At 42.9% G+C, this 24,508-nt stretch overlaps 1 protein-coding gene across 1 annotated transcript in view; it reads right to left on the bottom strand.

Moving 5' to 3' along the window:
• LOC119440411 (mitogen-activated protein kinase kinase kinase 20-like) overlaps nucleotides 1-24,508 on the bottom strand; it is a 53,385-nt gene that overhangs the window by 19,052 nt on the left and 9,825 nt on the right. Inside the window, 15 exon segments of the mRNA XM_037705322.2 lie at nucleotides 91-165; nucleotides 4,514-4,752; nucleotides 4,754-4,844; nucleotides 6,158-6,217; nucleotides 8,151-8,287; nucleotides 8,989-9,019; nucleotides 10,656-10,700; nucleotides 11,640-11,775; nucleotides 15,480-15,531; nucleotides 16,971-17,025; nucleotides 17,490-17,564; nucleotides 17,727-17,867; nucleotides 20,303-20,386; nucleotides 21,574-21,602; nucleotides 24,420-24,485. Of these exon segments, the coding sequence (XP_037561250.2) occupies nucleotides 91-165; nucleotides 4,514-4,752; nucleotides 4,754-4,844; nucleotides 6,158-6,217; nucleotides 8,151-8,287; nucleotides 8,989-9,019; nucleotides 10,656-10,700; nucleotides 11,640-11,775; nucleotides 15,480-15,531; nucleotides 16,971-17,025; nucleotides 17,490-17,564; nucleotides 17,727-17,867; nucleotides 20,303-20,386; nucleotides 21,574-21,602; nucleotides 24,420-24,485 (1,316 nt within the window).

Raw genomic sequence — 24,508 nt, 5'->3', positions numbered from 1 at the left:
TGAGCATCATGAGTGCCTTAAAAAACAATACTAGAAAAGCCTTCACACACACACACACACACACACATGCATAAAATAAAGAATAGCCACCTCATAATTTACGACGCATGTCACGACTGTTTCCGGAGTAATGCCAATGCACCATCGGTCCATCACAAATGGTGGCTGAAAAAAAGAACACCATCACAAGCTTGAAAACGAAAGCATTGAAGGCCCTGAAAATTAAAGAAAAGTTCTAAGTCAGAGCAAGTTGGAACAAGTAACACAACTTTATATCAAACAGCACCAACTAAATATACAGTAGAGTATAACAAAGTTGTCATCCGACAAGAAAATAATTTCGTTATATCTAATATTTGTTATAACCGTATGTTTATTAGATATTGATACAGTGTAGACCGCTTATAACGTAAGTCGCCGGAGTGGCGAATATCAGCACTGTAAGCGGTACCACACTATATCCAAAGCAACAATTTTCAAGGCCTGCACATATGCAAAACAGTGTGCATCGAGCCGCTACGCGTATGCGACAGTCGAGGAATGCGGCTCGAACGTTTGCATTCAATTTACAGTCGAATCTCGTTAATTCGAATCAAATCACGCGGCGGCGCATCCGACCGGCATTGCTCCGGCGCCGCCATAGAGTAAAAGCTTAGGAGATACCCCTCAATGTCGCACGCGAACAAAACAAAAAAAATAAAGAAAAAAAAAATGCGGCGGAAATTTCACCCTCTCTCAAATGGCAAGGTCAACGATTCTGCGTTGCTCCAGAACATGAGTGTACGTGCCGACGTCTCAGCTACGCTACCATAGCCACGCGTAGAAAATGGCAGTGAACCCTTCTTTCTCCTTTATGCTTCCTCTACTTTCTAGTCATGTGTTGACCTTGCACGCTGCGGCTACGGCGCAGAGGGAAGCAGCGGCGCTGTCCCAGGCCGGCCAACGAAACTGCCCACGCTGGCAAATGCCCGCTTCCCGATAACGGCAGAAAACGAAACTTCGGGGAGCTGGCGTCGGGCCGGCTGGAGCGGCGGCGCCTGCACGGCGGCAGGTGCGCACGGTGACAGTCGAAAGTGAGGGAGCTACGAGGGAGGGCGAGGGGAGCCACCGAAGCGGCGGAATTGCCGAGGCGAAGTCCGCTTTCCTGCCGCCCTTCTCCCTCACATTCCACGGTCTCCGTGTGCGCCCTTTGCCGTGCTGTGCCGGCGCCGCCCGCTCCCTGAAGTTTCGTTTACTGCCGTTATCGTGAAGCGAGCGTTGGCAGGCGTTGTGCGTTGGAAGTTTCGTGGCCCTCGCTCGCTATGCGCGCCGTGATATTTCACGACTCGCACTCAAGATTCTGGTTTCAGCCTCACTGGCTGTTCGTTCGCACCACGTGCCCTTCTCCTCCACTTCGTTTCTCTTTCTTCCTCGAGCACTCCTTGGGGCGCCCATTTGAGGGGAGCATTCACCGTCTCCGCTGACTTCCGTACTCCCAGGCAACCGCACTGTAACCGGTATTTCGTTTCCCGCAACTGCACTTTAAGTGATACGTGTATACATGAAGTGCTATGGGAAAATTAACGGGAGTCTGAAAAGACCGCACTATATCAGGTCCTGCACTATAAGCGGTTAGGTTATAAGTGGTCTATACTGTACTACAGTTAAACCTGGATATAACAAAATTGACAAATTCCCGAAAAACTTCGTTATAAAGAGGTTTTCGTTATATGCAGGTTCGGCACGAAAATTCGAAAAATAAACGTTTACCGTATTTACTCGATTCTAACGCGCCCTCAATTGGAACGCGCACCCGTTTTCCGTTTTCGTCGAAGCACTCATCCTCGGAATGTCACACCAGGTACCGGATGCGTGGACGCGTGTCGTTTCGCACAAGAGCGAGGCATCGGAAACGAAGAGCGAGCGTCACGATGGCGTCGTAACGTCGTATAGTGTTACAGTAGAACCTCGCTGTTACGTTCCCGGGTTCTGCGTTCTCCTGGCTGTTACGTCGTTTTCGACCGGTCCCGGCACAGCTCCCATAGAACTCAATGCATTGGTAACCCCGCTGTTGTGACGCAACTGTGGGACCGTTCCCGCATCATACATTGCGAACTGCCACCCCGCGCCGGCCCAAGCGGCCATTTTGACTTTTCATGTCGCTTGGCTTGGTGGCTTGACGATAGCATTGGCCGCCCAAAGTGCCGGGGGCGACAACAATGACATATTTTCGGTTTCCGCCAGCAAAAGTATGGCCCTTGAGATCCGTATTTGCTATATAAAGATGGTGTCCATGACGCATTGTGGCCCTAAAATTGGTTTTGGCTCATAGATATTCCGTATATAAGGGTACGGCCATGCTAGCGGCAAAAAATGCGCGCGTCATGCAGCGAGCGGCAAGTTGCCGCGCGTCAGCGCCTTGCCGCGAGGCCACCGTGGCACGTGCGTCTCGCCGCGCGGCAGCGCGATAAGATCTCCCGCGCTCTCCGAACGGGCGAGCAACACCGCGAGCGCTCGTTGTTTCATGCGAGAGACGACGATCGTTGGTTGAAAACCTGGCAGCGTACTTCCAATTGCTAGTAGGTACAGCGTTTGAACGCTGGCGCCACGCTGCGCCGCTCGCGCGTACCATGTTTGTAGCCGCCGCCGTTGGAACGGAGGAGGCGTTGACGGAGAAAACGCTGGGCTGGTGGTGACTAGCCTGCTGTTGGGATCGGTGGTATTATAAACGCATCACTGTTTTGATGATCCAAATATAATCTCACTATCAGGGAGGGAGCAGTCTACCTGACTGGAGCAGTATTTTTTTATTTGGGGTGTTGCTACGCTGCGCTCCGCAACACCCCAATGACCGCCGCTTTGCGTCGGCACCCGGCACCACGGCTGCCGCCGTGGCACCGGGGTTCAAGCGACTGCGCTGGCAAACAGAGAGGAAAAAAAAAGGAAAGCATGATATTAAGAAAAAAAAATTTTAACCCGGGCGGGATTCGAACCAGCGAACGCACGATCCCAAAGCGAGCGCCGTAGCCACTCAGCCATAGAGCCACGCTTCCAAGCGTTGCATTCATGCGAACCATATGATTGCGTTCGAGCGCCCTCGGCGAAAGAAATCACCTAGAAACGCGGTACGCGCGAGCGGCGCAGCGTGGCGCCAGCGGTCAAACGATGTACCTACTAGCAATTGGAGTGTTGCAACCCGGCGCGGACCTCCGGCGTTCCGGTTGTGATGGCTCCGTGACGTCACCCTCGTCGCTCTTGATTGGTTCTTCATCTCGCGGCACGCGGCATTTGCCGCAGAAATGTGTCTCGAACACATTTCGCACGACACGCCGCAAGACCCCCGATTCCTGCCGCTTTTGCCGCGCACGGCATGACGTGTTGCTGCGCGTTTCTGAAGCGCGTTTTTGCTGCGTGTTTTTCCCGCTAGCGTGGCCGTACCCTAAAGTCCAAGGGCGATAACGCAGTCGCCGCGCGCCGTGTGCTGTATGTGCGAGTGAAAACGTGCGAGGGGAGCCAACGACTAGCGTCTAAATCTCTCACGCGCGCAAGAAAAGCAAGGAAGCGCGCCTTCTTCCGTTGCGCTCGAGCCACCGGCGAGAGGGGGGGGGGGGATAGCGGGGCGGCGCGCGGTCGCGCAGGCCGTATCTTGAAAGCGATCTGCGTTGGGGCAGAGTCTAGCAGTGTAGGTGCGTCGGCGGCTCATAGCTTTCTGTGTGCTGTGTGTTCTCGGCGCTCAGTTTGTGTTGAAGCGATAGATAACAGCACGAAGGTCACTTCGCTCGCTTCTCCAGCGGCGCTTCCACACACCGCCAGCGTTTGACAGCGCGTGTCCGCGCTCATCGAGTCTGATGTGCCACAGCGTGTACCAGCGCGTCGGCAACATCAGCTGGAAAAGGAGAGAGTGCCGGCTTGGCGGGCTAGGCCAGCTGCAGCAAGCGGCAGGATCAGATTTGAATGAAGGGAGGGGGAAAGGTCACGCCCGCGGTGGCAAAATCGCCGGGTCGAGGGATGCAGGGCCGCCTCGCACACGTGCGTTCGCTTCGCATTCCATCGTGGCGGAGAAGGTGCTTCCGGTTGCTGCTCGCGCAAAAATGACAAAATTTGGGGCAAAATCTCTAGGTGGTCGGAGGGGAAAATTCGTTATATCGAGGGGGTCTCCCGCTGCCACTTCGTTATGTAGAGGTCTCAAATACATGTGCTTCTATGGAGTAACGGCGGGGAATTGAAAAACTTCGTTATATCCAGGAATTCGTTCTATGGAGGTTCGTTATAAGCAGGTTTAACTGTAGTAAGAAACATTTTCAACTAGCATCGGTATAACTAATAATTTGTTACATCCATGTTTGTTATATTGAGTTGCAACTGACTGTATTTCAGAACAGTTGATAAAGCATCAATGGCAATGCCATTAGAATACGTATTGAGCATCAACAACTGCACTTGCTAGAAGAACTTTCAACCACGTTCCTACAGATGTGATGAGAAAACTTTCTTTAAGTTCGACCACCAGTGTCATTCCAACTGCCTACCTTACCTGGGCTATACGTGTGAGGAAAAGGCCAGACTGGGCACACTCAAAGGTGACGTTGCTGATGCAGCGGGCAGCTGCGTCACTGGCCAAATGCGTTTCGCCCGTGTCCAACTCCACGAATGCCTTCCACTTGTGTTCACGGGGACTCGCACCCAGCCGAACGTGGCTGCCAAACAGCAGTGTGAGTCGCAGGAGCATTGGCTCTGAGATAGACATTGGCACCGATGGCATTCTGGATCCCAGGGAACCAAAGGACGTTGTCACTGATGCAAAGCTTGCTGATCCCAGCGCAGACGACCCAAAGGTGGAGGAGGTACTGGCCATGGCTCATGGACTAGGAAAGACAAGAGCACAACAATTAAGTCTGCATGCAAATGAGTCCATAGAGCTAGTGAAGTGCAGATTAGACAGGCATGATGAGTGCAGTATTGTACAGTCGACTTCCATTAATTCGACCCTGATGGGACCGACGAAAGCAATCGATTTATTCAGTGGGTCAAATTAAACAAGATGCAGAAAAATCGTCAGAAAACACTGCTGATTCATTTGGCAGTATTTGTCTGATTCTAGCATGCCCCCAAATCAAACACACACCCACTTTATGTGAGTCCAAAGTAAACTAATGTAGAGATAACATTAAAGCTCCTAAATAAACTCTAAATCTAATGTGCACCAGATTTCTTTTCGCAAGAAAAATGGCCAAGAGACTAATACAGTAGAACACCGCTGATACATTTTTCACAGGGACCGTTCCCCCGACCTCGTGCTTAGCAGCCCAACACCTTAGCCACTAAGCAACCACTGTCCCCTAAGCTCCGCCGAGACAGAACCTACCACTAAAGGCGTCACTGTTGGGGTTACCACACGGGTAAGGATGCATGCATGCTGGCTGGTCAAGTTTGAATCATCTGGCGAAGGCCAATTTTGGGATCGAAATAACGAAAGTTTGGACCCATAGAACGCATGGGCACCGGCCGAGACCTTCACTCGGGATTGAATCAATCGAAAAATCTAATTAACCGGAGTCAAATTAATGGAAGTCTACTGTATAGTGGTTTGGCTGAGTTGCAAATTGTTAGCCACAGCTAGCTAGCTGTACTACAGGAGATTGATGGATAAGAAACAGGAATAACATGACAGCCCATTTTTTCAACTAATGTTTGACATTTTTCTGTTGTTGAAATGCTTGTGCCTTTTGAGTTTCTTTAATTATCATCCTTACATTATATTTTGATAATTTCTTTATTTCCAAAAGTTAATATAACTTTATGTTTAAAAGTTTCATGTCTTCTCACTGTTGTTTTATGTAGGTTACCTTTGTCCTGTACAGGAGGTCCCAATTCAGTTTATAATCAAGAGAGCACCTTCTGTATAAATAAACATCTTTTGTATAATACTTCAGTACTGACGTGAATACTAAACTGATTCTGATATACTTCCAAAGGCAAACAGTTATGTAAGAATATACACGCGACCAGATTTCAAGCAATCACACACGTGTACACCAATCTTTACAGTGGAAAGAGAAATAATATCAGGTTGCACCACTTCTTTGATACAACTCCTTATCTTACCGTATAATCTCTATCTGTGATAGGATAAGGATGTAAGATAAGCCTAGGAGTTGGCAAAGTTGTTCAAGCTCACCTCACGCTGTGACATTTCAAACTTGCGTCTGTTTTCCATGGCAAGCTTCTCAATCTCATCCTGCAAGTTTCACACAAACAATAGAAGTGTCACACATTTTCAAGGCAAAATTAAATTGCATGACTTTCACTACAATAAAAACATCAACAAAAATGGAAGGAGAAGAGTACCAATGGCACAAAGGTTATACAGTTCAGAAATGTCACATCAGATCATTGCTGCCACTGAAGAATATTTCTGCTAGAGTAAACGGACCTTTGGCTATTTCAGTGGCAAAATGGCGCTTTTAGTGATTGGTAGATCCATAAGAGGATTTCAAATGGAGGTATTCTTATTTTTTGCAGAATCTCAAACTGTTCAGCGAATTCTAACAAATTATTAATGTTGTTTTAGGGAAAGAATGGCAAGAAAGACTTTCAGTGCTTGTCTTTGTTAAAGTAGGCATTACAATAAAGCTTATGTTCATAAAATAATATGGCTCATTGTTATTCACAAAAGTGTTTTAACAGCGAAGCTGTTTAGGCCGGTGGTTGCGACGTTTGCGCCGTTAGGTGTACGCCAAAAAACCTCGCCAAGTGATTGTGTCACATGCGTCGCCTAGCAACGCCTTGCACCAGCTGCGCCGGGCCTCGCAACAGCTGCGGAGCCGAGCCATGGCGTCATCATGCGCAGCTGCATCACTTCACCTGCCTAGCCATGACGTCACCATGCAGTGCGCGCGCGCCGCATAGCTTTGCCTGCCTAGCCATGACATCACCACGTCATGTGGATTGGTCACCACAGTTGTGCAGAGGCGGAGCTAAACTGTGACGTCAGGGTCCCACGGGGTATGTATAGCTCCGCTTCGCTGCCGTGTTGACATCGCTACGGAAGGCAATGGGGCAACCCAAGAAGATTGTCACTCCCCAGGAAGAGGAAGTGCGGCGCGAAAGACGACGCGCCACTACTCGAGAGCGAGTGAGACAACTTCGAGCCGATCCAGAGTATCGTGCCGCCGAAGCGGCGACTAAACGACAGCGAATGGCAGAAGATTCTGAGATTCGAACCCGCGATAGGGAGCAAACCCATTTGAGCAACCAGAAACGTCGCCAAAACGATCCGGGCCTGCGAGTCCTGATATATATAATTTCCAGTGGCAAGTGAACATAAACATGACCTACCATAACTACACATAACTTGGCCGAGTCTCGAAGCATAACCACGCAAAAACTTAGGTAAACCAAGAATAAGCTAGGTGGGGCCGCCAGCTTCGCTGTTTGCCCAGTCTTCGCAACACTAGTGCGAAACTGCCCCAATTTTTTCACAAGTTAATCCAATAAGCACTCTACTGAAAATGTAAACAAATGTGATATCATAAAGTTTTACACGTCTTAGATGTCCCTTTGTAGTACTTGCATTATTGCAATCATAACTTAACTCGAACTCGAGATACTTAAAAACACCTTTAAGCCATAATTTATTGTGTTATTGTTCGTTCAAATTTCTAAAACGCGATTATTATTGGACCCATGGCATTTTTGGTCCCTCCTTGGTCACTACAGGACCCATGGCAATGATATTTAGTAGATTATAGTGGATATCAAAAGTTGTTTCAGTGGAATCTTCTGGAAAAAAAAATTGCAACATTCTTTAACCGAGCTAGAAGACTGCATATGGAGTGCGCGCATATGGTTGGCATACTGTATTCATTGGCATTTCTCCATGCATTCCAAATTCTCAAATGAAGTACTTTAATTTAAAACAGTAGTATATATTTTATTTTTCTCTATTTATAATACTAGTACTCACTCACCCCTGCTAAATATATTGCCTGATAATGAATCAACGAATAAAGAGAAAAATACAGCAGTATGTTGTGCACACCACCTATTGTTGTTTAAAGTTTTGATCAAATGAGGAGTGAGGGTTGAATGATTTTTTTTTTTTTTTTTTTTTGTCCTGAGCGTTTGGTAGAAAAAGCGGTCGCAGCAAATGAAACTTGCTCAGCTCCTACCATCAGTGCCAGTCTGTGTCCCAAGGGGGCAATGCCCATGTCCTTCAAGTGTTCCACAGTGAGAAGGAGCAGTCGTTTGCCTGGAATCTGCTGGCTGCGGAACAGCTCTGCATACTGCTCTAAGTCCTTGGTGGCATCTGCACAACAACGCGTCAGAAAATTGCTATAAGTATGGTGGAAGCATCAATAAAAAAAAAAAAAAGAGCATGAGGTCAACGGTGTAAAAGCAAAAGGTGACAACCAACAGACACAAAAAGAACTGTTCTTGTAGTACTGCTATGCTTTATGCAAGGCATGGCATACAGTGTGAGCGGAGGACCGAGAGGGAGTTAGGGATGTTGTATAGACTTGCTAATTTGTACGACTTCTGTCAATACAGCTAATTTGCAATTCTGTATGTGAAATGACATAGAACTCTCAGAGAGTCAACACGACTACCTTTTTATTGCCACTGCCTTGCATCAGGCTATTACTTAAAATTCAACTTCTTAGCTAAAGATGATAAATGAAAAATGCTGTCTTAATGAAGATGTGTTTCTTGAATGGTATACCTATCAAAAACACGTCAGCTAGTATAAAGACATCCTCCTTGTACACTTGTACACTTGTACACTGTAGTGCATGATGGACAGATATTGGTTTCTTGTATGAGTAAGTATTAGAACAAATGCCCCAAACCTGCACAATGATCAGCTGCCCTGAACAAAGTGTACTGTGGAAATACACGCTAACAACTAAAACACCCATAGACAGGGCAATTTCAAAAAGGGAGAATCCAGTGACTTCGTTTCATTTGGCAAAAAAAGCTAAAAAAAGCTGCAATTTTTCTATTACATACCATCACATCCCAATTGTTGAACCCAGAGAAACTGAAATGAAAATAATTTACAAGAAGTGTTACAGTACATATTATCAATTCTGTACATGAAGTGATACGGAACTCTCAAAGGGTGAAGCTATATTGAAATAGTGCGATGGGACGAGGACAAAAAAAACAAACAATGCAGCACATCCAACAAGTTGGAATCTATATACAGCAAAGCTTTGTCCGAGTGCACAAAGAGTCGAAACACGAGTACACGCACATGCTGCACACACGCGCACGTACAGACACACACAAACACACACAAGCACGGGCGCACACAAATTATACCAAGCCTTTCATTAAGTGGAGTTGCTGACTAATCGCGAGTGCGACAGATGCCTTGAATGCATCATTGTGTCAGAGGCAGCATGTGTATACGTATGTAGCGCAATTCGAATCCATTCTATCCACAAGAAACCTTTAATTCTTCATTACCAATGCAGCCTCAGATGCGCAAAGGCGAACTTCTTTTTTTCTTTTTTTTTTCTTTCCCTCGCATGGCCAGCACCGTCGCTGACGCGGATGCATGGAGGCAAGTGCCATTTGGTGGTGATGCAAGGAACCCAGTGGCGCACGCACCTACACCGCTGCGATTGATTCGGCTGGTATACAGCCAGGCCACAGCACCCACGATCACGAAACCCGGCGAGGTTCGCAAAGAAAAGCTTTGATTTTAATACACAAAACAGGACTGACAAGCGTCAATTCGATTTGTTCTTTGATGGTTTTTCATTAGACTATAAATGGCTGGTGTTTTCTTCAAATCAAGTTTAGTTGGCAGTAAGTGCTAATCCTGTTACGTGTGTTTTCTCGTCCTCATCCAATCACGCTTCTTCAATATACCTTCAAGATGAATCAACCGGTACAAATCAAGTTGCTGCTATCTCAAAGAGTTAACGCAGCAAGAAAACAGCACTAATTTTACATCTAACCAACACGCTTTTCTTTTACAGAGAAGCTGTTACAGGGAGTTCTGCAACAGTTTTCATGCGAGAAGACGTGGTTGAGATCAAACATAAATGCAACGCACAATGTGCTACAGCCCCGAATTCGCTTTGAAGTGCAATTATAAATGATAACAAAATAAAAGTTACCATGCATATATCTCATTCAAATAGACAGCAACTTATATGCATGGTCTTTTTAACCAGTAGTCTGCAATTCTTGTTTCTCACGTTACATTATACGGATTCGGATTTTGTACGGCTGCAATGGTGAAAGTTACCACTGTGATGCTGCACACAGCCTTGGTATTTTCAAAGGGTGCGAGAAATCGCTAATATAGCTTAGCTGTCTTTGATGTATCAGTTGTCACGTTGGCATACATCTGTGAAATATATTTCAAATTTTATTTTTTCCTGGACAAGGATGAATTTTTTATCCCGACAATGTCCCGGACCAGGATTAATTTCTCTTCAAGTGCAAAGCTTTCTAAAAAAAAACTGTATAGTTTTCTCTTGTAGCCTCATCCTACAGTCAGGTAGATGACAATTTTTCCTTTCAGCGCTATATTATTATAAAACATATTTATCACAAAAACTCATACCTGCATTTAGACACATCAGGAGTCACAATCTTTTTTTCTACCTTATGCAATGTTTATTCATCATAGTCATGAACACATCAAATGTAAAACTCACCACATGATCCACAGTCCAAGTATTCACATCATGAACATATAGCTCCTGAAATATAAATTTTGTTTGAACCACAATGACATACTGTTATTTTGCCAGTCATATGCATCGAGTCCTGCTAAAATCTCAGCTATCTCTGGATGTATAAACAGGTCACACTGCAGCAGTAATCAGTGAAGGCTGTACTAACTGTTATCAAAGCTCAGATATTTAAATTTCCATGATACAGAGCACAAATGCGCTGATTTTCAATGTATATGATAAAAAAGTGAAGCAGAACCCAACCAAATCTATAAACATAGCGCTTCAGACTCTTGACAGTTTACGGTATGTGTATGGCTAGCTTCCCTTTTTTGATACCACTAGAAGCAACAAAAAAAAACAAACTGCTTGTTAGCACTTCACATTATGCTTTTGTTCGTACAAAAATCCAACATTGTGGAGAAGCCAGTAACATATTTGTAGCCAACATTTTTAATATGACAATAAATCAATCAATCGACCTATCATAGTACTTGCAACCCTTCCAAGAATAATGTCCACAAGTATACTTCTTTCAATCAGCATCACACGATCAAATCTTGGGATAAAAGTGAACACTTCCACTCTCACTTTTTGTAAAGATTACATTGCTAGAGAGGCAGGTAGGCAAGCCATCACCTAACCTTGTTCCCAAGATACCAAAGATATGCAGTACTAACATAACTGCTTTGTGTACCATTGTAGCATAAAAAATAACACAATGGTGACAAGGTGACACAAGCAATATGATGCACAAACTGACAACTGCTTATTTTCCATCGGAGCATATTGCATACGTACGGAAAATTGAATAAGCATAAAAGAACAATGGACAAATAAACATCCTCCTTTACGCCCCAAAGTACCTTGCGAAGCCTTAACACTTCACCAAACGGTCTTCATCACAACACTGCTAGCTTACAAAGTAATTCCACGAAATGCAATGGACAAATAGGTATACATCACCATGCAACCTCTGCGTCGCTCGAGAAGCTGCTCCTTCTGCTGCAAACGGCTTTCCCATTCTTCCAACTGCTTTTGCTTTTGACTGAGGTCACGCTCGGCACGCTTCATCAACTCCAAAGTGGATTCGATTTCCTGCCTGCAAACACAAAGACAACTTAATGAGCGCACTAATTCTCATGTGCTTTAAGTCCAATAACATTGAGCACTAAAGCATAGATAAGAAATAAAAAAGTAACTTGCCAACAATGAAAGCTTTGTAAACTTAAGAAAGACGCAAGAAGTCAAACAACCATAAGGATACATGACACTTGGAAAAAACTTTTAAGGGTTCTGGGCTTCTCAGAAAAGCTTCTGGGTATGTACAATTGTTTTGCTTGAACAAGGTGCACAGTTGGTGTCAACAGTACAGATACATGTTCAGAAGACAGCGTAATATGGACAGCAACACAAATAAATGCAAAACTAGAAATTGCACAACTTAACAGAGACTGGCAGACTGACAAACTAGGCAAACTGGCTGCTGTACCAGTGAGTTTAGACCGCGAGACAATTTCGAGGACACTCTATTATCGTGCCTTTCTGCACACTGAAAGGCTTATGGGTGTGAGCCTTTTTATCTTTTTTTTCTAATAACATGCATGATAAATGATTACAAACATATAAAATTAAAGTGATAATGATGATAAACTAGTAAAAGCATTCCAAAGCATTCTACATAGAGCAATACGTTAATGACTGCATATCTGTTTTGTCTTCTGTGCTGTTTGAACGCAAAATAGATTTGCTTGAAGGTGCGGCTGGGCATTATATTTACAACACACTGCACCCGCACACGGAATTTTGATTGCATCCTCGCCTTTACAATAAAACATTTAGTTTTAAATTGAGCAATAGTCCTGTGGGTGTCTTGTTTGTTACTCAGGGTTCGTACAGGTTTCCAAGGCAAAAATTCAAGGATATTCCAGCACTTTCCAGGACCTGCCCCAGGTTTTTCAAGGACTCAAAGCGGCATCCAAAGTAGGATTTCTTTATTCTAACATTCCCAAAAATGACAAGTTTTATTGCACTTACAATAAATAAATGTATATCACAATTACAATAAAAGTGTCTAGCCTTGATAAGTTAACACAAAATGAACGCTTACAACAGTGCCTGAGATTTCTCCAGTATAGGCTGGATAAATCACCAAAAACATTCATAACATTCAGCATAGGGTTATTGCACTAAAATAAAAAGAAATAAATGCATATCCCAATGATGTTAATAATGTCTAGCCTTGATCACTTTGCAAGTTCACAACCACTACCAAAAAATAGTTCGCAAAACCCAATGAATGCTTCAAACAGCTATTTTGACTTCTCCAGTATTAACTTGGAAAGCTTCCCGAACATTTCCAAACCATTCGGTGTAGTCTTGGTACACGTCCATTAAATTATAGCAAACAGATGTGTATTGCACTTTGTAAAACATGCCTTGTCTTCATCATTTCTGAAGTCCGCAATATCAAAAGTTAACACAACGAACACTCACAACAGCTGCTCAGGCTTCTGCAGTATTAGCTGGGTTGGTTCATCTATAACATTTACAAAACATTCAGCATACCGTATTTTCCGGTGTATAAGACGCGTTTTTTTTTCTTAATTTTTCGTCGGTGCGTCTTGTAGAACGGTGCGACCTATGTACGTTCTTTTTTTTTTCGGAAAAACTGCCGTCAAAATCGGATCCGATGTTATGGCCAAACGAAGTGCACTGGTTGACTTAATTGCTACAGGTTCTGTACGCGCTATCGAGGTGCCAGGTTCTTGTGATCGAAGTTCCCGAGCGCCGTGCGAGAAGGATGGAGCAGCAACGCATGCGGCGGTAGGACCGCAGTTGATCGACCCCGATCTCGTCGCATCTGCAGATCTCGCTGTCAAGATACGGCGCACGCCGCTGCGCAAACTACGCAGTTGCTACGAGAGTACAGGCAGCCCCTCCTCCCTACCGGGCAGCCTTCCCGCTTTTCCTCCCTTGTGCGCTATTCGGCTCACCGTCGCACGCTTTCACTTGTACATACAGCATACGGTGCGCGGGGACGATGCTATCGCCATTGGACTTTACACGGAACCACGACGGCAGAAATGCACCTGGAGTGAAAATATATGGCACCCATGCGCTTGCGCGTGACCCGCGTTCACGCTGCGAAACGTCACTTTAACTTTTTTACTGCGATAGCAATTATATGGACACTTCAACCGGATTTCTGCCTTCGGCGTCGTCGTCGCCGTGAGGTTCCGTATAGATTCCAAGGGCGATCAAATCGTCGCCGCGCGCCGTATGCGCGACCGAAAGCACGCGGGGGACGCGCGTGCTATCACGGAGAGCGAACGCACGGCCGAAAGCAAACGCGACCGTCGCGCGAAAGGCCGTGGGGTTATGGGAGGGAGGGAGGCGGGGCGACGCTGTGCTCCGGCACCAAAGGCATATCTTGCAATCGGGCGTAAGGAGAACTTGCTACTCAATCTCCCACGCGCAAGCAAGAAAGCAGGAATCCAGCGCGGGAAAGACGGGGGGGAGTGGCACAACTCTGTTCGTACTTTGCCCGGCTGTGGCCGTCGCCCGCACCGTCTCTTATCTCCACACGGCTCTGACCTTTGTATGCGCTATGCATCCGCCGCTGTTTCCTTTGAAGCGATAGACCGCACAAACCTTGCCCGCTGCGGCGGCTGCGATTGCTGCCAGCGTTTTGATAATCGTTGTCTGCGGTCATTCAGTGTGATCTATTCATGTTTGCTTGTGCGCGCTGACACCGCACTTGTTAATTCAGTTTGTAAACTAACGTGTCCAAATTTATGCAGCCGATAAAACTACTATCCTAACTCCATATAGCTCTACTAGTAAATTTGCTATCGCAATTGATGCTTCGCCTTTCGGGCGATACTGCGACTCACTTTTTTAAATCGCTTACCGAAAGAACAGGTGCGTCTTGTATACCGGTGCGACTTCTATGCGTTTGCTTTTTCTCCGGAAAAAACTGCCGTTTTGAGGGGAGTGCGTCTTATACAAAGGTGCGACTTATAGAACGGAAAATACGACAATGTTATTGCATTTATATTATCATAATTAATATTATAACAAACCTCCACCCAAAGGCACTGAACATCAGTGGTAAAGTTGCTCCACTATAGATAGCTCTCTTTAGCTTCACTAGCTTAACCTCGCGCGCAAGTGTGAAAGTGGGAAAAGGCAGACCAACGGGCGAGGAGTGAAAGGAACGATAGAGTGAGGAAAGCAGCGTAAACACTGCCAGCCGAGGCAGCACCGAAGCGCAGCACGGGTCTCTCGCTCCGTTCGCGGTTTGACACGGTGAAGCCTTTTATTTTTTCCGTGCAGTTCTGCAAAACCGAACCATGTGTACTCGCGCCGGCGTATTGTTTCGGACATAGGAAGTTTAATTGTCAGATCGACGCCGATCTACAACAGAAAGGAGGTCGCAATGTCAATATCAAGAGTGCATTGCTCACGAAATTCAAGGATTTTCAAGGACGGAAAAAAATTCCAGGACTTTTAAGGGCCTTGAAAACGCACTTTTCAATTTCAAGGGTTTGCAAGGATTTCAAGGACCTGTACGCACCCTGGTTACTGGATCGCCATCACCTCTGCGCTACATCTTTTACATCTGCTCAGACATACCACCAAAGGAAACACAAAGGTATGACAATTTTCATGCCCATCACGTTGAAAATATTTGTTCAAAAGCACTAACGTTATGAGTGATAAAAACAATAATTAAATACTGATAAGAGTCATCAAGAGCAGTGCCTCAAACTAGTGATTCATGGTAAAAAATGAGTCACTTACTTCCAAACACTACGCTGACTTAAATATGCAGATGCAAGGCTACACAAGGAGTCTGAAAAAAGCAAGGGCAGGAAAAGAGATAAACTGGTGTTAAACATGCTAATACAAATACATAAAATGCTTTCCAAAAGAACACCACAGCATATACTTACAGTGTTTCATTGGCATAGAAGGAAAAACATTTTACGTGAGCACAGAAAGCTAACTTGAGCTACTGTAAGTTGTTCCCATAAAATACTGCAGGTGTTCTACAAGCATACGACCGAACGTCCACAGACAAGTAAAACAATAAATAACTTGGCATTTACACCAAGATTTTTGTGAACTACCAGTGCATTTGGCATGTCTCCAGAGAGCAGCACATACCACTAGCACCAAATACGTTTAGATATGAAAGTGACACCAAATGCAAACTAACTAGCCACATCATTGTGCATAAAGGCCCAACCGTATACACGCGATATTCAAGCGACGCGACAGGCACACCCTGTCGCGCTGTCGTGTCACGGCGTGGAGCAACCACATGAACGCGACATCGCGAAAAAGAGTAGCGACGGATTTACACTGTTGTGCGAATAAATGTTATCGTGCGTGCGTAAAGAAATCTCAATTTTATCAAAAGGTCAACGTTTTATCTAGATCTATCTAAATATGCTATCATCCCCAGTGGAAATCCATCCCATGCCGTCAGCATAAAATGCCGGGGCGCCATCTGTTGAGTAAAACTTAAAACACTTTCTCGGCTCTCGGTGGCGTCTCAGGCCTAACAGCGCCAAACAAACAACCAATACTTTGGCAGCAGCTGCGTGTGGCGCAGCCGCGCAGCCCTATCTTGAAGGCGATCTGCGATGGGGACAGAGTCTAAATGCACCAAGGGCTGATAACTTCGTTCTCGCCATTTAGTTCGTGTTAAAGCGAGAGGCTGCCCGAAGGTCAATTCGCTCGCTGCTCCTGCCGCTCTTCCTCACGCCAGTGTTCTGACAGCGAGTGTCCCCACTCATCAAATGAGATGTGTTCATGTTTGTCAGTACGCATTTGATACCATGCTTGTTAATTTAGTTAGCAAGCAAATGTTTACTATACTGCTGATAAAACTACTATCCTTACTCTGTATAGCTGTCTGATAATTTGCTATCGCAATCGATATTTGCTTTTCGGGCGAAAATGCGACTTTTCTCGCAACTTCTCTCTCTCTTTCTTTTATTTGGCAAACTATTTATTTAACATTTCCTGGGCACAAAAGCTGCGTGATAGTAGCTCAGGGGTTAGCATGTCTGATTCTCAACTGCACATTGCCGCAGAGAGAGAGAGAGTGTGTGAGTGTGTGTGTGTGTGTGTGTGTGTGCGTAATTTTCGTTAGCGCAATCTTCAAGACTGGCCTTATTCACATCAAATTACAACTTATGACAAGCATTCTCTATGCCGAAAATGCCCACAGCTTCCCACACTCAAGAAAAAAAAAGCAGGGAAAAAAAAAGATGAGAGACTCACCATCTTCACTCATAGCATTCAAGTGTTGCAGTATGGTAGAAAATGGGGGCCTTTCCTACAAGCAATGCATGCAAGAAACAAACTTAGTGTCCCCATTTCAAAGGCCTGCCTCTCGCTATCAATTCACCAGAACATAAATGGTTTAATGAAGCAAACATTGCACTACTCTTGCTGCTAGCTACCATACAATCCCTACAATATTCACAGCAGTGCCACAAGAGAAAGAAAAAAGGCTTGAACATTCATACAATTACAATAAATAGGGTGCTTAAACTGACCACGTAGGTTTGTCTGTGCTAAAATACTTGTACTGAATTTTACATGATCACTTGGGTTCACCTATTCTATGCTAAAGTGATCCTATGAAGAGTGTAGTTGATTGTATGCTACAGTGTAGGCAAAGACGTGATCATCAACTGCATAAATGTGACAGAAAAATCCACAATCGTCCTAAGTACACAGATGACAACAACAGTCTTCAGACTTTTCAAAAGGAACAGCAGCATGGCATGTGCCTACCTTGGGATCTGTCTTCCAACAGGCAGTCATTAAATTTCCAAATGCAGCAGGGCAGGTGCTTGGAATGGTGAGTCTCTGAAAAGTGGCAGTGTGAGCGTTAAGACAAAAAAGAAGAGAAGGAGAGACAAGCTGTGTATGTACCAGTTTCAGCACTTAATTTCAAAATTTCTTTTTTGTAAGAATTAAAATTATCGCAAGATATACTGACATTACGAGTAAAAAAAAGATCAACTGTACCTCTTCCTTTTCGACAACAGCCCAAGCCACTTGAAATCCTTCTATGCCCTTGAAAGGAACTTCGTGGGTGAGCAGCTCCCAAAGAACCACACCGAAAGACCAGACATCACATGTCTCTGAAGATGGCAAACACTGGATCACCTGGAAAGATATGCAGGCTGCTGACACAATGTGCACATACAGATGGTGACTACCGAAATCGCCTGTGTACTTTTGACAAGGAGTGCATTACTCGGGAAAGAATTCTTGCAGCACTTGATCCGCAGACATATATAGAGAAAGGCAAAAGTTTTTCCACAACTTAAGCATCTGCTAGGCTGCAGGCCAATGCAGAAAAAATCAATTAAGCTTTCAGCCCTCCCTAGTGCACTGAATACAAAGCATACAATTAGAGTTGTTCGTTTTTGGGTAAAACCCATTCTCAATTTTTGTACCACAAACAAAATTTATGATAATCGAGTCAAATTCAATTCTCCTTGAAATTTGCCTTTTTGTAAAGGATAATAATGATTGCAGGTGTGACATAACTAACGATTGTTGCCCACCTTTTGTGATAAAGTGGTCAAGTTATATTTCCTATTATTATTATTATTATTATTATTATTATTATTATTATTATTATTATTATTATTATTATTATTATTGCACTCTGTGGCTTGTCTGCCTCCTCTCACACGAATTCAAATCTCCCACTCCTTTCCTAATGCTGTATCAGGCTATATGTCTTCCCCAACTCGAATACGCATCCGTGGTGTGAAATGGAGTTTCCAAATCCCTCAGTGATAGATTAGAAAGAGTTCAGAAAATGTTCATAGCAATTTACCATCATTGTTTTTATGCTGGCATTGGTCAATCTTGTAGTGCTTGCACTTTACTCTCACTACCGTCACTTACCTGGTGACGTATTTGAGCAGACCTTCTGTTTTTGTATAAGCTCTTTCACGGAAATCTGAACTGCCCTGAGCTACTTAACTATGTCACGCTTCGGATTTCGCAGAAAGTCAAAAGGTAGCACTGACCATTCTTCGTTCCTGCATGTCACAGCAAGCAGTTTGCTGTGTATAGAATTCAAAATCTGTATAATACTAATTTCGGTGATCTTTATATTTTTCATAGCTTCATATTGTCGTGTGGCTAGTTTTTCTCGGTATAGTACGTATGTGCTCTCTTTCACCATGTGATTTTGTACATTGTCAGCTTGCCTGGCAATATGTCTAATGTTACAGCAGGTTTGTTTTTTTTGTACGTTTAATGTTCTTGGTGCACTGCATTTCTTCTTTTGTTTCCCTTTCTTTATTCGCCTTCCCTTACGCTTGTACCTTTAACTGTACATATATATATTTTTTTCTTTCATTGTACTTGCGCACTAATCTTCTGTTCATTTTCGGTTTACTTTACCTTTGTCGATAGATATGAGCTTGTTTAGCAACTTACCATGTCCTTTGTTGTGTGCCAATATTATGGCCAAATGGCTTTTCTGTATATGCATATTTTTCTTTTGCATTTGTATACTTTACTTTTTTAAAGCTGTACATTATATTTTTGTTAGATTACCTGTGCGCCAGTATTAAAACCTCGTGGTCCTTTTTCTGGGCACATAATCTAAAGGCTGGATTGATTAATTTATTTTTATTGACTCTCAAGCATTGTTCGCGTTTTTGCTCGATCTTCTTGCTGTGAATTCACCATGGCTTTTGTTGATTGTAAACTGTCTGTTTTCATAACTGTCATTTTCTATTCATGTTTTTTTCCGTGTATTTGTATTTTGTATTTTCTTTTTTACTGTGCGCTAGCACTCGGATCTTAGGGCTGTTCCTGGGCACATTAAATAAACATGATTGTTTGATCATTATTATTATTATTATTATTATTATTATTATTATTATTATTATTATTATTATTATTATTCCTTGATCTTGCTTAGCACTCAAGCGAAAACCGGCATATATCAAAACAAAATATGTTCAGCGCCTGCTGACATTGAGTGAATGAAAGCTTATTGCTTTTTTTAGTAGCCGTGTTTACATAAATGCGACAATGACATAATGTGTCGCATTTCCTTTATGTCGCATGCATGTAAATGGCGATAGTGTGCTATCAAGCGAATTAACGCAGCGCTTACGTTACTGTGCATTGCGAACAGTAGCTGTGACGTTGAGGGGATGTTTACCGAACTATGTTGCATTCAAAGAATTGTGGACAATTCGGTATTCTATTAATTTTGTGACAAGAGTGTGTGTTGGGAACCAGTAAAAAAGGACAACAGACAAGGATGAAAGGCCCAACGAGTCTAGGATGGACACAGAAATGCTCCCCAATGCACATGATGATATATGCCAATGAGGGCTTTGCAAGGTCTTTAGCTTCCTATAGAGATACATTATTATCCTCCAAGTTTTGGCCCCGTAGGCCATTATAGAATCAATTAATATCTGCATTTTGCTGGGCTTTCCCAACATCTAACAAGCTTATTAGTGATCAAAAATTGAATTAAGATGTAAATATGCATGCCATAACTTCAGCACCAGAAATAAAAAGCACAACAAAAGAGGTACAATCAACCCCAGAGAACTCACCTCAGGGGCCATCCAAGGCAGCGTTCCTGCTAGTGACATTCTCGTTGTAGCACCCAGGAAACGAGAAGCACCAAAATCACATATCTGATAAAAATAAAACAAGACAGCTCTTTCAGTCTTTGAACTTCAAAATTTGCTCAAGCTCCGAACACAAGGAAAGGTGACGAATGCCTCTCATTAGAGATGGTAACATGCAGAAAAATTAATGTTTTCATGCAAAGTTATTCAGACACAATTTGGTTAATTTCTTATTTTTGCTTGTGTTATTTATTTATCCATTTTAATACACAATCTACAACTTTATCATTTTATTGTATTATCAATGCATAATTATTTTTTTTACTTTGTTGCTTTATTACACAACATTCTTGGACTCAACTTACTTTAATTGATTGTGTTCAACATCTCAAAGCTGGCACCTGGGCCATGAGGGACACCTTAGCGGAGGAATTCGAATTAACGTTGACAAGCTGGCGTCTTTTCTTGTGTGTGTGTTTGTGTGTGTGCACCTAAATCTAAATACACAGGTGCTTTTTCATTTCACTCCCTTTGCAATGCACTTGCTGTGGCCGGGAGGTTAACCCACTGCCTTTTATACTCAGCTGCAAAACAGCTGAGCTAGATAATTCCAGCAGCAGGCCTGAACTTATTTTATTTAGTAGGTGATATGATCATAATTTAAATTTCTTTCAGCAAGCTCTGTTTACAGACACTTTGGCAGAGGGCATGCACTTCTAGCAAACGGAAGACTTGCAGGTCAGAAAAGTGGGGACTATGCACACAAAATGATCTTTGATGAACAGAATATGTGGCACAATCCAGTAGGCAACACCGTTATAATGTCTTACGAAGACATTAGGACGCATTCCTTGTGCACTGTGGGACAGAGTTTTGTTCTGTAATACGCACCGAATGCTTTCTGGAAAAACAGCAAATGTAACATCGCTGCCTTCTGCCACTGGTTTGCAGACCAATAGCTTGAAACTGGTTCTCATGTCAGAACGCCTGATAAGGGGATATGTCTTGAACACTGACTAGCTTTAATTCCACTACTTCAATACGTCTCCTATAGTAATTAATAAACAAATTGGGCACTTTAGTTACTTAAATAATTAATCAGTGATTACCACACATTTCCTGATGTCCAGCAGCATAAATACTATTGTGCTGCTCAAAATATTGCCCTTTTATATCTACTGCCCTGTATTTCATTCCTGTGCAGCCCACTCTGACTGCATGACATTTCATATGCAGAAGAGAAGAATCCTTACCTTGCACGTGTAGTCTGAGCATATAACGACTGTGGAGAAAAAACAAATGTGACCAAGTAAGATGCGATATTATACAAATCGATTACAATTTTACTGTAACATATTGTGCAAACAAAAGCCCCTTTAACTATTCTGTTCAGAACAATTTTCTTGCCGAAGTAACTCATTGCAAATACCTCGGCATATGCATAACGCCTTTCTTGGTCAAAGCATGTCTACAGTGTGACTGCTAACTGTTTTCACAAGTTGTTCTCTTTAAGACATTTGTTAAATTTTTGGATGCCTGTAGTTATCCTTCTGACACATAACACAATAACATGTCCTGGCTTAGAATATGCAGTAAGAGTACAGAATCCCTACAAGAAAATAAAAAGAGAAACTGGAAAGGGTTCAAAACAAAGTTGTCCAATTTATTTCAAATTTTTCCAGTCAAACACCTATAACAGAACTACTGTGGCAAATGAGATTACCATCCATTCAATAGCGAAATCGTTTCCCATTTTAAATTCTTCTTTCAACTAGTGAACGGTCACCATAATGTTACCACATCGGTTCTCTTCCCTTTTGCAACAGGTTACACAACGATACAGTGGCACTTATTAGCATTTACCCCACTAACATCACATAACTGCTTTATGTATTCCTATTTCCCAAGAACAATAATTGAGTGAAACAATCTTTCTGAACAAACAGTAACACGGGATTCATTGTCACATTTTGAAATGCATCTCCATTCATGACGTTGTTTACATGTGCATTTGTATTTTTGTTGTTCTTTTTTCTTGCTTAGTATTTGAGGAACAGCAATTTGTTTTGTATAGCAATGTGCTTTGTAATACATATTTATAGTTTGTTAGCTTTGCATATTCACCACCTGCAAAGACCTTGTACAAGATCACAACATATATAAATAAGTAAATAAATAAATTTTAAAAAGAAATTGGAGATCACATCTTATTCACAGCAACCTCTACATCTAATTATGTTCAGCTGCCTATCAGCCATGAGCAGTTAATTACATAACTAGTCACAACAGCCCTGTTTATCTTAAGGAACTCTAAAACAGTTTTCATGATGACTGTAAATTTCACCTCGCAAGTATTATCCAATGAAATGTGTTTTATGTGCCTCGTATGAGTAGAGTTATCGGCAGTCGAACGATGTCCCCGCAATGGCCTATATGACCTTTTCTGTTGCTTGCTGATTCCTGGTGACACTTATTATGGTCAGAGAGTTAAATAAAGAAACTTTTCCATGAACAGCCTAAGATGGCAGGAAGGAGCATAGTTCATCAATTCAATTGTTGTTATTCCAAACACTGATCACTGCGTATGACTAAAACAATGCTTGACAGGTTTACTCAAGTGACTCTAATAAGTCTAACATGTACAGCACAATAAACTTCAGCTAAAGAAGTTTTAATCATGAAATTAAATCAAATATTCAAGAAAAAGGGTCTTTGAATGTCGACTCAAATACGAAATATTTTCTCAATTCTAACCAAAGTGAAATATAAAGGTTATGTGGAGACTATACCTCTAAAAAAGATAGACACAATATGCAAAGTGTTATACTATACAGCACCACATATCATTTTAAAGAGAAGCAAACATGGTGAGATTGTCCAAACAATAAATCGCTTTGTCTAAATCAAGAAAACAAATTTGGAAGCTGCCTAAGGACGAGGCATCCTTATTAAATGACTGGAAATTATTGAGCGAAAGTTGGCTACTCCACGCATTTGCTCAGCAACTGGTGCCTCTGCGCAGCTACCACAGCTCAACTATGGCAGAATTATCTGAAACAGTCAGTACTTGCATCTGTATCTTTCCCTGTAGATTTTAATAAGTGTTGTTATCGTTTATAATCGAACAGAAACAAATATTCAATATCAAATCATGTATTTTTGAATCAAATACAAATCGAAATAACAAAGTTTATAACATTTGTATTCGAAATTTCGAATATTTGCACACACCTAGCTTCAGCAAGATCAAATTTTAACACACTAAAAGCATGTTACATTAAAAGAGTGCTGAGAGCAATTGTGAAGCCAACAAAACATAGTGTAGGTGTCTATCTGCGCATTACTGTATTTGGTAATTAGATGACTTCTGAATTTATTGTAATGATGAATAGGTGACAGCATGAACATGGAAGTTGAACGTTTAGAATTCATGGTTTCAATATGCACAGGAAAAAATATCCCACTAAAAAATTTGCAAAACCATTTGCAATGCACAAGAACTCGCATAGCTTCTCATAAACTGCTTTTGGGCATACATTCGCTACCACTTCCCCACACATGGCAACTTCGACTGATGTAATCAGTTAACAGGGCTCAAAACACCAATGATGACTGCTGTAATGTTATGAGAGGTCTCTGCACAAGGGCCCCAGTGTTCCTTGACATCAGGAAAGCACAAATGAGTAAATACATGGAACCTTTAGTTCAGACACCAGAGAAATAAAAGCAAAGCGCTTGGTATGTATGCAAAACCATAATTATGTTAGGCTCAAAGTGAAGTACAACTGTCCGAAGCCACACTAAAGATGTAGTACATTATCACCATCATTAACCTCATCTCCTTTCGTGGGCTCTGTCTGCGAGCCACCGAATAAAAGCAATAGTTCGACTTCTGTCTTACAAGTCAAATCTGCATTACAATATGCAAATCTGGACTGCACAAAAGTTAGCTCTTAAAAAAATTTGCTTATTCAATGCATGCATCAGTAGACCCGACTAGGCGTGATCACTGTCACCCATGCACCCACTTGGATATATATACGCCACACATGAATTTGAGAGAGCCATCACTCCGAAAGGGCAAAATGAAAAGGCTTACCATTCTTAGATTTCAGGTCTCTATGAATGACTTTAATGGGTGCTTCTTCGTGCAGGTAGTGCATACCTGTAACAGCCAACCGACGGCAA

The sequence above is a fragment of the Dermacentor silvarum genome, chromosome 2, assembly GCF_013339745.2.
Source record: "Dermacentor silvarum isolate Dsil-2018 chromosome 2, BIME_Dsil_1.4, whole genome shotgun sequence".
Lineage (NCBI taxonomy): Eukaryota > Metazoa > Arthropoda > Arachnida > Ixodida > Ixodidae > Dermacentor > Dermacentor silvarum.
The sequence above is the reverse complement of the archived record's forward strand: the minus strand, read 5'-3'. Positions and strand labels throughout refer to the sequence as shown.